Here is a 15,769-nt window from a genome sequence, read left to right as displayed (position 1 = left end):
GACCCTCTCTCAAAATGAAAAGTTAAGGTTTTGGTAACTTAGCAAGAGATTCTTTTTCAAAAGGAAAACTGAAGATCTGGGGTATGAGAATGTAACTTAGCTGTCCAGGTTCTGGATTTAGGCTGAAGCACTGCTGGGGAGGGGAAGACTTGCTTTGGAGGCCCTTGCTCCAGCCTCTTTTACCTCCATTCCTCCCTCTGCTTCCGAGAAAGCCGGTTCTCACCTGGCATGCTCACTTCTTTCTCTGCTGTGTTCTGAGGTGCAGGTTTCATTTGTGACCTAGGGAAAGGTGGAGAGGCCCAGTTGGGGTGGTCATTACTACAGCCCACCACCTGTGAGGAGGGTGTATCCATTTTGACATTGCCTTTCCGGGAACTTTGGTATCAGCTAAATAGGTCTCACGGGGTCCCTACTCTGTCTTCTCCTTTCAAATGTTAACGTAGACAAAGTTAATTAATGTTAAATTAATTAACATTAATTTCAAATGTTAATTAGACGAAGGAGACTTTGGAGAAGAATGTCACTGGGCATCCAGATGGTCATCAGGAACCCCAAATTCCTTGGCTGGAGAAACTGAACCTGAAAGCTGCTTGCTGTAAAAAGAACCCCCAGTTCTCTCCTAGCCATCTTTCCCAGGAGGCTGCAGAGTGGCTGGGTCAAATCTCACAACCAGCCAGCAGAGGCCTAGAGCAACTCACCATGGAGATGGCAGAGTTGGAGGTCCAGCTGCCTCGAAAACGTTTGCGCAAGGCCTCCAGTACCTGAAGGAACGGTAAATACCTGCTTATGCTGATCACATTTAAGCCTCTGGGCAGACATGTGGGGAGCTAGCAGGGCACTCACCTTCTTGTCTGTGAGGCAGCCAAACACTAAGATGAAGACACCCTGAGGAGAGGTGGGGGAGCTGGTTAGGGGATGGGGAGGCTCTCTTCTGGCTCCCTCTCCTCATCTTCTACTCTCAGACATTTCCTCTAATCCATGTCCTAAGTCACGTCCTCAGTCTCTGTGCACATTGGCACCATTTGGCATTGTGTGTGCATGTGCGTGTGTACATGCACACTATATATGTGGAGATCAGAGGACAGTGTGAGGGAGCCAGCTCTTTCCTTCCACCACTTGGGGTCCAGGGATAAAGCTCAGACTTGGCAGCAGGCACCGTTACCTGCTGAACCTGACTCTCAAGTGCCTTTCTTAGATTGGGTTAAGACTGGGTCCAGTGAGGCGGTGAAGGAACTGGGATCTATATTTAATCCTTCTAAGATCTGAGAGTCCAGTGATTGGGAGTGATGAGACACCAATCGCATAGCCGCTCCACCCTTGCCACCTACCTGGAGGCTGTTGAGAATGGTAAAGATGTAGTGAGAGCCTATGGAGCCATCAGTCAGAGTGGCCACGCCCAGTCCCCACGTGAGGCCAAAGATGGGCGTGAGAATAAGCAGGGCTTTAAGCACCCCCACAAGAGCTTTGCGCTTCTCCACTGTGGGCCCCTCTGACAGTGATGGTCTCAGCAGCTTCAGCACAGCAATGACAAGGACCAGCCCATTGACGCCAACGATGGCCAGCACTGGCTCACTGAAGGTGTGCAGCATGACTCCTTCTTCGCTCAACAAGCATTTCCCCTCCCACAGGTATTTCCTTTGAGGCAAGTAGAGGCCCACAGCGATGCCTGCAAACCCCAGTGGGCACAGGTAGCCAAGTATCACCATCAGTGAGAAGACTACGTGTTTGGACAACTGGTGGAAGACAAAAAGCAGCTGGTGGGCCAGCACCAGGGCCTGGGCCAGCATCCAGAAAAAGGTAGCCAGGTAGAAAAAGTGACACAGGAAAGCAGTGACCAGACAGACCAGATTGTGGTACCCTGAAGGAAGGAGTGGGTTTCCCAGGAAGCACGTGTCTGCAACCAGCAAGCAGATCACCATGTTAAACAGGGCGGTGTGGCGGAAGAAGGCGACTTTGTTCCGGACCACCACTTTCCACACCAGCCCGTAAATGACCAGGCAGACGAGCAGAGCCAGGATGGAAGCCCCAATACCCACCTGGCTCAGCAGGTCCAGAATGGGATTTTCTGGGACGGTGTGTTGGGACATGAGGATGGAAAAGGCTGTGAGATGCTGGCAAATGCACTGAGTTGTGCTTGCGTTGGCTTCACGTACCTCACACCCATCATCTGACCAACCTCCCTCACCCTGGAAGACATTGTGGTCCCAGAAGACACAGTGCAGGGTTCCATTCATGTCTTCAAAGTCCATTATAACCTCTGCCTGCGTGAAGGCCTGGCCATCTGCTGTGATGGAGACCACAAGGATCAGCCCAGGAGTCGTATATGCAGTGTTCCACGGCCTTGGTGCGTAGTTTGAGGGCAGATGGAAGTCCAGTTTTTTCAGTACTAGGCTAGTAATACTGACATTAGCTCCCTTATGGAACAATGGGGCCAGTGAATGTTGTGGAATCCACGCCTGCAGGAGGGGCCAGGCGGAGACAGACATTCGGTAGCCAGGAGGAGAGGTGTGTCTGAGGAGCTGGCTCTGCAGTAACACATTAGGTGAGCTGAAGAAGAAAGGATGCCTTTGCGGGCTCATACTGTGGACCAGGGTCTCCACAGCCTTCAGGAAATCTGAGCCCATCGAGGACTCCTGGGCCTGGGCCAGCGTCCACAGAGAGCTGATGTTCACATCTAGAATCTTGTCTGTGGTTATCAGGAGGTCCTGCGGTGACCAACAGTAGGAGGAGTGTGACTTGCTAGAGTCTACAGGAGCATTAGGACCTACAGACCCTACCCTTCCTTCCATGCAAGATCCAGAGTGGCAAGAAAAAGTGACAGGACAGGTCTGAGGGGAGGGCTTCTAGACTGAAGAATGGAACTGCTCAGCTGCTACAGGGGCCTCAGGTTCAGGGTCTCCAAATCTACACCCGGATCCTCTGCCTGGTGCCTCTTCTCCCACTTGCATCCCTTGAGACCTCTGGGGGTCCTACAAAGGCCCTTCTTCAATTCTGTCACTTGTCCAGTTCTGCAAAGCTAGGAGTGGTGGCTAGTGGCAGGGAGCACGCCAAGTTGAGAGCCATATGAGGTCTGAGTGGCCATCTCTGCAGTTTAGAGGCTGGCAGGAGAGGGGTGCAGTCTTGTTCTCTCTAGTTATTCTTGATCTGTGTGGGTACAGCAATACCAAGTGTGTCTGAGTGTCTCTGTGGGTACTGAGTTATCGTGTATGGTGTGTTTGTGTGTGCGTGTGTGTGTGAGTGTGTGTGTGATGTTTTCATGCAGTGTACCCACGTGTGTCTCTGAAACTCATGCCTCCCACCCCCTCATGACCCCCAGCATCAGACTTTATTCTTTTTTGGAGACTGATGTTTATCAGAACAGCGAAAGCAGAAACCCGGGTTCTAAAAAGGTCCCCGTTGAGCTGCCCACATGATGACAGAGGGCAGAAGTGTTCAAAATGAAAGAGCTTCCACCTGCTTACTGCCCAGCGGGCTTCCACTATGGCTCCGAGACCTTACCTTCAGAGCACTGTCTGTAAGCTCCGTGCTTGTCTCTGCTACCACCTTGGCCAGTAAGGTCACAGTGTGCAACACTTCCCGCAAGTCAGATGGGGTGCTGGCTACCCCCACCTGCCTTTGCAGCTCACTCAAGATCTGTGGCACCTCCTCATTTGGCTTTCCCTGGCCTTCCAGCAGCAACTGACAGAAAGGACAGAGGGAAACAGGTGGCATGAAAATCCTCACCAGGAAGAGACCACGTCCTCCCCTGATGCAGCTCCTTGCCCCTCTACTCTGCACCCCTCAGAGGAGCAGGAAGAAGAGAGAGTACTTGGGCAGGCATTAGGGACGGATACTGAAGAGGACAGATATTACTTGGTAGGACTGTGGTTTGAGACAAATGCCCCCCACACCCATTATCCTTAGAAGACTTGCTCTTTCTTTCTAGGTTTGCAAGGGGTTCAGGTAAGAGAGGCTAAATAACATGTAAGCTGACATCAGAATCTGAATTCTGAGGGAAGGAGATGGAAAGGAATGGAGGGAGGGAGTAAATGCAGGTAGGCAGGCAGGCAGGTAGACAGGCAGACAGACAAGCAGGCAGGCAGACAGGCAGGCAGGCAGGCAGGCAGACAGGCAGGCAGGCAGACAGGTAGACAGGCAGACAGACAGGCAGACAGACAAACAGGCAGGCAGGCAGGCAGACAGACAGGCAGGCAGGCAGACAGACAGACAGGTAGATGGGTAGGTATGCAGTCAGGCAGGTGTAGTTTGTGGGAGAGTCATGGAGGTAAGTAGCGCTTTACCTTGGCTTTAAGACACAAGGCTAGGATCTTTGCTTCTGTGCAGTTGTTCTGGACTGGCCCCCAGATGCCATCAGACCCACAGAGCCTCTTTATCACACCCCTTTTATTCACAGGACATGGGGCCTGTGCCACGAAGCCAGTCTTGGTGACATTCCAGGCAACCACTGAGAGGTCCTCAGGGCAGGTAGTGTCTCCATCTGAAGAAAACTCAGTGAGAGCTCAGCAGCCATGATATAGCTAGAGCTTTTGTTTTAGCTGGGAACTATGTAGGCCTTGACACCTGACTCAGTGGCTCAAGGCACAGGGACAACAAAGAGGAGGCCCTGTGTTTCAAGGACAAGCCCACGGGACCCTGTGCCACATACCCTGGATGATGGTGATGGAGACAGGAGCCGTGAGAGGAGGCAGGTTCTGACTCTGAAGGGTACAGGTGTATGTGGCATTGGCTGCTGGGCACTGATGAACAGTTAGCACAGAGCACTGGGAATCCGACACGTTTTGCAAGGAGGCTGAGGGCAGGGGAGAGGAGAAAAGTGAACCATCCCTGGCTGAAGCAGGTAAGGGCTAAGCAGGCCCTAACACACCACTTCAGAGTGATCGTCAAGGATGAAGCAATGAGGGCAAAGTGGATGGTATGTGAGCATCCAACTACTGGTTCAGAATTTGGGTTTTGCCGAAGTGCATCCTACTGGGACTTTAGCCCGAGACTCAGTTTCAACATAATTTAAAGTATTTCTTCCTTGCTATTCATATGGCATTTAAGAAAGATTCACTCTCATTTTAATTATGTGCATATTTACGTATCCTCATGCAGATATGTACATGTGAGTACAGGTGAGCTCGGAAGCGAGCTCCAGATCCCCTGGGCTGGAGTTACTGATGGTGAGTCACGTGGCATGGGTGCTGGGAACTGAACTCAGGTCCTCTGGAAGAGCAGCTAGTGTTTTTGTCCACTGAGCCGTCTCTCCAGACCCCCACCCTGGTTTCCTCCTTTTCAGAAACAGGATATTATTAAACTAACCTCATGGAGTTGACTGCAGGGTTGAGTGGGAGTGTGTGATAGAAAGGTTCTATCAACAGAGCTCTGGTGAACATGACTGCCCAACGCCCATCCAGAACGGTAGCCGGTGCTGCCTGGAGGGACCACCACCCACTTCTGACAGTCTCCTACCTTGGCTGTCCTCCCCGGGACTCCAGGTAGCAGTGTAGGCCAAGTTTGTAAGTGGGGTGCAGCAGCTCAGCTGGAAGCCAGTGGAGGCAGCACAGGAGATGGACAGCTCATCTGGAAGTCTAACCACTTCTTTCTCCTCCAAGGGCATCTTCACCACCTGCCGTAGCTTCCATCTGAATCCTTGGGCCTCGAATATGCTTTCATACTCGCCTGCAGAGATATGCCCCCTGGCTGCTCACCCAGGTCTGCCTGTAGGCCAGCTCTCCACTGCTTTCTCAGTCATAGCCCAGCAGGCCCTCCCTGTGCCAGGACCTTACTCCCACCTGGACGGTCCCAGGATGGCCCTTTTGGAAAGCACTCCCTTGCCCCTAGGAGAAAGATCTATTGAAGTGGTTCCTGGCTTGTCCATCTTAGCCAGTGCTGTTGGATTCTAAAGAGAGCCCCTTCCCCACAATGCTACCTAGTCATTCAGTGTCTACACCAATGCTTCTCAACCTGTGGGTTGTGACTCCTTTGGGGTCGAATGAGCCTTTCACATGGGATTACCTAAAATCATTGGAAAACACAGATATTTACATTATGGTTCATAATAGTAGCAAAATTACTGTTATGAAGCAGCAGTAAAAATAATTTTATGACTGGGGGCCACCACCACACGAGTAACCGAATTAAACGGTCACAGCATCAGGAAAGTTGAGAACCACTGCTCAAGACAAGTCTTTTTTCAGCAGAAACTGAGGGGTCTCAGTTTTTAACATCCCCTATATGACAAATTTTTTTTAGCTGGAATATTTTGTTCTGAAGAGAAATAGCAATCAACAGATTGACATTTTCGCACTTGTGTTTGTGTGTCTGTGTGTATGTTCAGGCATACACATGCACAAGCATATCTGCTGTGTAGGTGGGCATGTGCCACATGTGTGGGGGTCAGAGGACAGTCTCAGGTGTGGGTGTTCATTTTCCACCTCTTTTGAGGCAGGATCTCTTTGTTTGATACCATATCTTCTGGGCTCTTTTTCCCTTCATGTTTTGGTTAGCAGGTTTCGTGTAGCTGCTAGTAGAGAGCGTGACCATGAGTGTCTCATCCCTTCTGCCTCCCCCTCCCAAACGCTGAGATTATAGGTGTGCACCACCTGCCTGATTTCTCAGGTGGCAGGAATTGAACCCATTGCCTCATGCTGGCTGGGCAAGCACTTTATGAACCAGAGCTCTGGAGCTGCCAACCAGTGCAGCCTAGGCACAGTCACGTTGACATAGGAAAGCAAGTCAGCTGTTCTGCATTTGCTCCCTGTAGCTTCTTAAAGCAGCACTAGATGTCACCATCCATTCTTGAGACAGAGAGAGAGAGCCAAGAGACATCACCCTCCTTTGTGTGTGTTTGTGTGCGTGTGTCCGTGTGTGTGTGTGTTTCCATCGTCATGTATCAGGACAACATTGAATGTAAGTATGTGTGCGTGTGTGTATTTTTGTGTGTGTGTTTCCATCATCATGTATCAGGACATTGAATGTGTATGTGCATGCATGTGTATTTGTGTGTGTGTGTGTGTTTCCATCATCATGCATCAGGACAACACTGAGTTTCTGTAAAGCTCTGTAAAAGTTTTAGGAACCCCAGATTACAGTGCAGACAGCTGGCTGTTGTACAGGATTCTCCACACTATACTGAGTCTCTCTGCTTTCGCTTTCCCAGCAAATAGGAAGATGGAAAAGGCTAGAAAGGGGTGAATGGAGGGAGAAAAGGAAGAAAGGGAAAGTGTGAGAGAGAGGTGAAGAGAAGCAGAGAAAGAAGTGGGTAGTTAATGCCTGTAACCTCAGAACTTGATGAGCCGAGGCAGGAGGATTGCTGTGAGGTTGAGGCCAGCCTGGGCTACAAAGAGAGATGACTCTGTCTCAGGAAACCTGTGGGAGAGAAGAAGAGAAGAAACAGTTGAGGGCTACCTGTCCAGTGACGGGACATGTGGGTGACTTGAAGACCAGCCTGGCCCTCACTGGACATCTGGAACACCACATTGGTCCCTGGCCATAGGAAAATGGATTTGTGGTTCTCTGAGGGTCTCAAGAACCATCTCAGGTTTGTGGCCTTTTCTGTGTTGAGGAGAATGAGGTTCAGGGTGCTCCCATGCATTTGCAGCTGTGAGTCTAGTATCAGGTTCGCAGGAACTACGGGGAGGGGAAGAGACGAGAGATGAGAGAAGGCATTAGCTAGCAACTCCTCTTCCCCACCCTCTGAGGCCTGACTCTCCACTCGCCTCCTTGAAGAAGTTCCTTTTCGGCCATGCTCAGCTATCTGACTGTGGCTACTACACCCCAACCTGCTGAGAACTAAAGTAGTGAGCTCTCTGGCTTATGACTTCCACTTTCCAGGGACTTGGGGCTGTGAAAGCTGCTTCAGGGAAGGTCCCCTTGCCCACATGTCTCCAGGGCTGCTTTCATTAATCTCATTTTTCCAAGTCCCAATTCCAGGTCCAGGGTTTTGCTGAATAGTTGGCTTTTTCCCCAGCCAGAAGAACTGCTGGGCTTGCAACAGCTGCCAGAAACACAGGTCCAAAGTAAAGGCAAAAAACTAAACAAACACGCACCCTAACAATCCAGAAAGTGTTTCTTTTCACTGGGGGATACTAGTCCAAGTCCCTAACCCTCCTTACCAGGTGGTAGCAACTGGCAATAGCCAGGAACAGGACCGTGGAAGCTGCGACATGTACAGGAATCTTTTTCTGACCTGCGGCCACGGCAGTTTGGCTGAAGAGAGCAAAGTGTGGCGTTCCATTTGTAGCCAGAGTGGCAAGTGCAGAAGCTAGTTCCGTTGTGGTCAACATGGCACTCTGTGACCGAGAAAGGCCGACAGGCTGAGAAAATGAGGTCCTAGGAGATGAGGTCTGCCCACCCAAGGGGACTTCCTTTGCGAGCTGGACACACTCTGCCTACCCTGTGTTCTCTGCTCAAATTAGAACATGGGACATGAACAGGAAGGGATGGGTCAGTTGGGTGAGGAGATGAGGAAGGTCATGGGTCAGGGACAATGAAGTAGGGAATAGGAGAGCCTGCTGCATCTTGGGCAAGCTGCCTAGCTAGAGATTTGAGAAGCTGTGTGCTGTTCACAGGGAGCCCCATGCAACCGCTACCTGTTGTAAGGACAAGGCCGGTCAGCATTCTTTGGGAAAGGAACGCCAAGGAAGTAGGAAAGGTAAAGTTCTTAGAGATCTCCTGTAGCCTGGCTCTGTCTGAAAATTCCAGATGTACATAGCTGGAGACCAGCACTGATTCTATAGAAGCAAAGGGAACATCAGAGGAGAGGCGGTGAGGCCCCAAGCTAGTCCCCTTTTGCCTTAACATACGCAGGTGACCATTTCCGGGGTGGGGGGGGGGACAAGTAAATGTCATCTCCCGTAGCCTGCCTAGGTGCACAGAGGGTGCAAAACAACTCCCACCTTATTGGGGATGCACTCTGGTCTGTGGCTCCAAGTTGTCATTGCAAAGTGCCTGTGTCTTTCTAGGCCTTACAGCTGAAGAGCTGGAGTAGGCCTTCCCAGAGCCTGTCCTCTCTGCCCACTTACCTGCACCCCCTCCCAGTTCTTCCTTTCCCCTTCCTTGATACCCCTGCCCCCCAGTTCCTCCACTCACCCCCTACTCCACTGTACTGGCTCAGCTGCTGCCCAGATTTCCCTCCAGATGGACTGAGTTCCTGGAAAGAGACAGAGAAGAGACCTCTGAGGAGAGAGGCTGGTTCCAAGTTCCTCCCAGGGTAGCTCAGGGGCAGCCTGGTTACTCTGGTGTAACTTGGTCTCTTGGAAGCTCTTTTTTAGGTCAGAGGTCAAATGTAAGTATCTGAAGGGGATAAAATGGCATTCAGAAACGGGGGACAGGGGCACAACTCCAGGGGCCCTGCCAGGACCAGCAGTCTCACCTGAAGCCAGGAACCAGGCACACCCTGGGAGTCAACATGCTTTGCCTAGCTCCTTCCTGAATTTACCCGTCCCTGGGCCTCTAGGCTAATTGAAATGGCTGAATCCAGAGCTCCAACAAGGAGGCAAGGGTCCTGCAAATTAACTCTTTCCTCTCAAAATCCCATGTGCGCGTGCATCTAAAGCAAGGTGGTCGTCCACACTTGCAATCCCAGCACCCAGGAGACTGAAGCAGGAAGACTATAGCAAGTTTAAAGTCTGCCTTGGCTATAGAGTGAACCTTTATTTAAAAAACTAACAACAATCACCCCCAAAATATAAGTAATAAAATCAGAAGGAAGCCAGGCATGGTGGTTTATGCCTGTAATCCAGCCCTTAAGATAACAAGGTAGGAGTATCACTTACTTAAACACAGGAGTTCAAGAGCAGTCTAGACAACACAGCAGATCCACACAGAAAATAAAAACAAGAAAGGACATAAAAACTAGGAGGGCCCCTAGATACAGATATAACATAAACACACACACTGGAAACGATATTGCCACTTCCTGGGAGAAAATCGATTATAAAATGCAAGCCTAGGCTCGACTGCTTCTCCTCAGACGCTTTCCCATTCTCTATGCCAAAAAGCTTCCAGATCTGCAAAGGTTTTCTTCTCATTTCATTTTAAATCGCTAGCACAACCAGAAGAGCCTTTATCGAAAGAGCAGCAGGTGCCACAGGACATCATGGGGACTCCTATAAAGCCATGCAAGTGTCCCCTCACTCTGGGCAGGAAGACTGCCTTCTTGGGAGTCTTGCAAGCTGGTCCCTTCCACCTATCCTTTTTTCCCACACCTTGTGAGCCTTCACAACCTGAGGCTCTGACTGTGGTCTCCACAGGTCTCCCCAGGGTCCTCTCCCCGGTACTTACTGACTGGGCTGTGGGGACAAATGTTGACTCCAACTCCAGCAGGGGAAGAGTTATGGCCAGGAGCAGCTGGGAAAAAGCTAGAGAGGACATGACTTGGTGCAGCAGTCCCTAAAAGCCCTGCAGCTGCTCCATGATGCAAATTTCCTCAGTCAGAGGGAGCCAGGCTGAATTTACAGTGCCACAGCCTTCTTCCAGCTCACTGGGGCCACCTGGACCCCATGTGATTTTGTGAGAGGAGTGTGTTCACAGAGCCAGGTTCAGGCATAGTTCTCAGGGTCTAGGAAACTTGGATGGTTTGGAATGCCTCGAGGAAGCTGGATCTTCGAAACTAAAGCCAAGGTTTAAAAAAAAAAAAAAAAAAAAAAAAAAAAAAGACTATAAGGGGGGCAGCCAAATGGCTCAGAGGGTAAAGGAGCTCGCAGTCAAGCTCAGTAATCTGAACTGGTTCCTGGACCTACATGGTAGAAGGAGAAAACCAACTCTTATTCCATCAAACACCTTGCCTCGGCCCCCTGTGCCGGTACATCAGAATACCTCAGGCTGGATATATTTTGTTGGTTTTATAAGATAGGGTTTCTTTGTGTAGACGTTGATATCCTGAAACTCACTCTGTAGATCAGGCTAGCTTCAAGCTCGGAGATCCGCCTGCTTCTGCCTCCCACCTGCTGGAACTAAAGGTGTGCAGCTGGTACACACAACAGGCAGGCTGGGTTTTGGAACAAATAGAAGTTTGTCTGGCTTACTGTTTTGGGTCTTGAGGGGTTGTATCTTTTGAGGGTCTTCTCACGTGGCAGGAACATGAAATAAGAGGGCATCCTGAGAGGCCAGAGAGCTGGGGGTTGGGGGGTAAACTCTTCTATTTCTGAGATAGGGTCTCAACTTACAGACTGTGCTGGCTTTTGACTCACAGAGATCTGCCTGTCTCTGTCTCCAGGTGCTGCAATTAAAGATTAAAGGCTGTTGACAAAAATTAAGACATTTTGGGTTGAAGAATGACTCTGTGGTTGGGATCAGTGACTGTTCCTCCAGAGGTTCCAGCGACCCACATGGCAACTCACAAGCAATCTAATTCCAGTCCCAGAGGATCTACACACACACACACACACACACACACACACACACACAATCAAAAATGAAGGAAAAAACTTTAAAAATGAAAACATTTAAGAAACTTGTAATTTATAAATGGAGTGTTCCTGCTAGTTAGAACAAAGTCTGTCTTCAGTTACTTACTGAAGGAGGCAGTACCTAAAAACTACAAAATACCCATTGGCTCAATAGAAATTTCACAATGGAGATCAGTGCCAGGGACAAGAGAGGGAAAGATGCTGAGGAGCTGTGATGAACCAGCTAATAGCTCCAACTGCACGTGGCAGACAGTTGGCACCGTTAACCCCTGGCGCTGGATATATGCACGGGTGCTGAGTGTCTGTGGCAGCATGTTAACACAGAGGAGGGTAAACTAGGGGTTGAGGAGCCTTCCTAGTCACAGGCTGGATTCACGGATTCGAATCATCTTTCGATCCCCCCCCCCCGAAAAGTAAGTTTGATCGTGTGTGTGTGTGTGTGTGTGTGTGTGTGTGTGTGTGCTAGATATGGATATGGAGACATGGGTCTCACCATGGTATTCTGTTTCTATCCATCGCTATCCTCTCCTGCCCCACCCCTTACCTTTTCCTGGTGACCTTCTTCCTCACACATAGGAATTCATGTCTTATTTACTGATTGTTTTTTGAGACTGGTCTCAACTTCTTATATATTTCAGGCTAGCCTTGACCTCATGGAGTTTGTCTGCCTCTGCCTCCTAGTAAAGGGATTAAAGGAACACACCACACCCAGCATGATGAATGCAGTTCTGCTGTCCTCTCCTCCAACCCTTCCTCTCCAAATGTCTCTTCTTCCTCTTTCATATCCTCTTTTTAATCTCCCCCACGTCTGTACAATAGAAAACATACATCCTTTGTCACCCCTGAGCCTACACAATAGAAAACATACCTTTGTCACCCCTGAGTCTACACACTAGAAAACATACAACCTTTATCACCCATGAGTCTACACAATAGAAAAAATACAACCTTTGTCACCCACAAGTCTGCACAATAGAAAACACACAGCCTTTGTCACTCTGAGTCTGCACAATAGAAAACACACAGCCTTCATCACTCTGCGTCTGGTTTATTTTGCTGTGATCTCCTGCTCCACTTACTTCTCTGTAAATGTCATGACTTCCTTCTGTCTGTGCCCCACAGTTTATTTGCCCTAGATGGTCATGTAGGCTGGTTTCATTTTTCAGTCTTCAGTGAATACTGCAACAGTAGACAAGGGCATGCTGCTTTCCTGTGGAATGTTGACACGGAATTCTTCAGGTATATGTATCCAAGAGTGTGACAGCCAGGTCTACAGCAGCTCCATTTTTAGCTCTTTGGAGCATCTTCATACTGATTTCCATAGCAGCTGCACCTCTAATACAGTCCCTTGTGTTGTGGTGACCTTTCACCATGAAGTAATTTCATTGCTACTTTGTAACTGTAAGTTTGCTACTGTTATGAATCATAACATAAATTTCCGATGGTCTTAGGAAATTTTCATAGGACCATAGACTCCTATGAAAAGGTAACTGGACTCCCAAAGGGTTTGAGACCCACAGGTTGAAAACCAGTGTATTGCAGGAATTGTATTACAGAAGCTTAAGCTTTTGTACTGAAAAGAAACAATCAGAGTGAACAGACAGCTCAGAGGGTTAGAATTCTGAACTGGGCTCAGTGGTTCCCACTTGTGACCCAGCACCAGGGGAGCAGAGACTAGAGGACAGCCATGAGGCTGAGACTAGCTTGGTTTAACCAGTGAGTGAGTTCTGCCTAGCCAGGGATGCACAGCAAGACTGAGAAAACTCAAAAAAAAAAAAAAAAAAAAAAAAAAATTAAATACCAAACAAAGGAAGCCATCTGATCTATTAATGGGCTAATGAAGTCAACTGTTCTTTGTGTGTGTGCATTTCTTTTCATGTCTGTGCATGTGTATATGCATGTTTTCACATGTGTGGGCACATATGTGTAAGCATGTTTGTTTGCATGCATGTGGAAGCCCAAGGTTGATGTTGGAAATCTTCCCTGATTGTTCTTCCATTTCCTTCTTTTGAGGCAGGGTCTCAACCAAACTCAGAGTTTGCCGGTAAGGCCAGTCTAGCTAGTTAGCTTGCTCTGAGGATCCTCTTTACTTGCCAACAGGCATTTACAAGGGTTCTACAAATCGGAACCCAACTCCCCCTTACCCCCAGCCTTTGACATGTATAGATCTTTAAAGATATAGATGTCTGATCCTTTTGTTTCAATTGGTAAAATATTTCTTTAAACATTTAAAGAATGTTTAGCATTAATATAGGCATGTGTGTGGATCAGAGGAGAACTTTGTAGAGTGGATTCTCTCCTTCCACCCTCACATGGCTTCTGGGGATGGAATCCAGGCCATCACTCATATTGAGAAGCAGCAAGCACCTTACCCACAGGCCGTATTGCTGTCTCCGGTTACTATTTAAAAACAACATGAGGACCGTAGTTCAGGTTCTCAGCTCCCTTGTAAAGAGTCGAGCAAGGCAGCATGCATCTGTGGTTCTGATGTGGGCAGACAGAGATAAAATCCCGGGGGCCAGTTAGTCAGTCAGTGAGCGAAGGAGCTTATTTACCTGTTTCTATTGCTGCGATAAACACCATGACCAGAAACAAATTGGGGAGGAAAGGGTTTGTGTAACTTACACTCCTAATCACAGTCCATCAGTGAGGGAAGCAGAGACAGGAACCTGGAGTCAGGAACTGAAGCAGAGGCCATGGAGGAGCGCTGCTCACCGACCATCCTGTCCCTCATGGCCTGCTTGTCCAGCTTCCTTTTTAATACAACCTGCCTAGGGCTGCCACCACCCACACTAGGCTAGGTTTAGCTAAAAGAAAAACAAACAGACAAAAACAAAACTCCCTGTGATGGTTTGAATATGCTTGGCCCAGGGAGTGGTACTATTCGGAGGTGTGGCCTTGTTGGAAGAAGTCTGTTGCTGTGAGTATGGGCTTTAAGATCCTTCTCCTAGCTGCCTGGAAGCCAGCCTTCATTTACCTTTGGAACAAGATGTTGAACTCTCAGCCCCTTCTGTGCCATGCCTGCCCGGATGCTGCCAAGCTCCTGCCTTGATGATAATAGACTGAACCTCTGAACCTGTAAGCCAGCCCCAATTAAATGTTGTCCTTTTAAGAGTTACCTTGGTCATGGTGTCTCTTCACAGTAATGGAAACCCTAACTAAGACATCCCCAGAGTCCACACAATCAGCAGTTCAAACAATCCCAAACGTCAGACTCTCTCCAACAAGACATCTATGAATAATCTACTTTTCCCATCATCCCCAGGAGCCCTGTTAGGTCCTAGAAGCATGTGCTGTTGCTCCATTTACAACCTTTCAGTCTCAAGACAGGGTTCATAAAAGAAGTCGTCTTTAAGGCTGCTTTTCTAAACCTCTACCACCAGTTACCCACCCAGCCTGAGCCACAGGAGGAAAGCTCAAAAGTGGCTCTTGACAGGTGCAGTATCATACACTTCTAATGTCAGCCACTTGAAAAGTCTGAGGCAGGAGAATCACAATTTTGAGGCCAGTCTGGGTTATTAAGCAAGACTGTATCTCAAAACAAACTACAAAAATTGGGTCTTTTTATGGGTGACATTCTCCCTGGAGCATCCTTGTGAGGTGCCACAGCCAGGTGGAAGACAGGCATAGCATAAGGCGTGTGAAAATGGGCTTGTTCAGTGCCGTCTCTGCACACGTACCCTAACCCAGAAGCACTCTGGATTTGGGATGTGTGTGGAGACGCCATCACTTCCACGTGATTGACTATTATTTTCTGAATCCCCAGCTTCCCTCTGTTCTCCTGGTTGGGCAGGGAGCAGGGTTGACATTTCCACGCTTCTAATTGCAGAGCCGGTTCCCTTGGTAACCAGCTGGTCACACGGAGGCTACCAGGCTACCTGTCCTCTCAGTAGCACATAAAAAGACATGCACCACTGTGGGGATTCCTAGGGTTTTAGATGTGTGCCAGGAAATAGGTAGATACCTATGAAACAAAGTTTCTGTTCTTTTGTTTGTTTTGTTTGTGGGACAGGAGCTCTCTCTGTAGCTGAGGCTGACCTTGTGACCAATCCTGTTTCAGCTTCCCAAATACTGGGGTTACAGGAATGCACCACCGTGTCTGCCTTCACTCTAGGTTTTGGAGGCTCCCCAGGATAAACTGACAAAGATTATACAGGAGACAAGGTGTTAAGATTTATAATCTATCTGGGGCAGTGGTGGCACACACTTTTTAACCAGGCACTCGGAGGACAACAAAGACAGGTGTGTCTCAAAGAATCAGAGGCCTAGTATGGCCTACATGGTAAGCTTCAGGGCAGCCAGAGCTACATAGAAAGACCTTGTATCAAAACCAAGCAAGCAAACAAGCAGATTTATAATCTGCAAAAAATATACTA

General features: G+C 48.9%; 1 protein-coding gene across 1 annotated transcript; it reads right to left on the bottom strand.

Moving 5' to 3' along the window:
• Positions 1-219: 219 nt before the first annotated feature.
• ADGRF3 (adhesion G protein-coupled receptor F3) lies at positions 220-10,356 on the bottom strand (the record flags this gene model as incomplete). The annotated part of the gene is made up of 13 exons (XM_080911577.1): positions 220-279; positions 699-761; positions 844-885; positions 1,329-2,705; positions 3,499-3,675; positions 4,281-4,477; positions 4,646-4,789; positions 5,452-5,661; positions 7,390-7,611; positions 8,097-8,273; positions 8,574-8,714; positions 9,073-9,133; positions 10,267-10,356. 13 exons carry the CDS (start codon positions 10,354-10,356, stop codon positions 220-222), a joined length of 2,961 nt encoding a protein of 986 aa, XP_080767703.1.
• Between the last annotated feature and the right edge of the window lie 5,413 nt (positions 10,357-15,769).

Source organism: Micromys minutus (assembly GCF_963924665.1).
Source record: "Micromys minutus genome assembly, chromosome: 1".
Lineage (NCBI taxonomy): Eukaryota > Metazoa > Chordata > Mammalia > Rodentia > Muridae > Micromys > Micromys minutus.
This window is presented reverse-complemented; position numbering and strand designations above follow the sequence as displayed.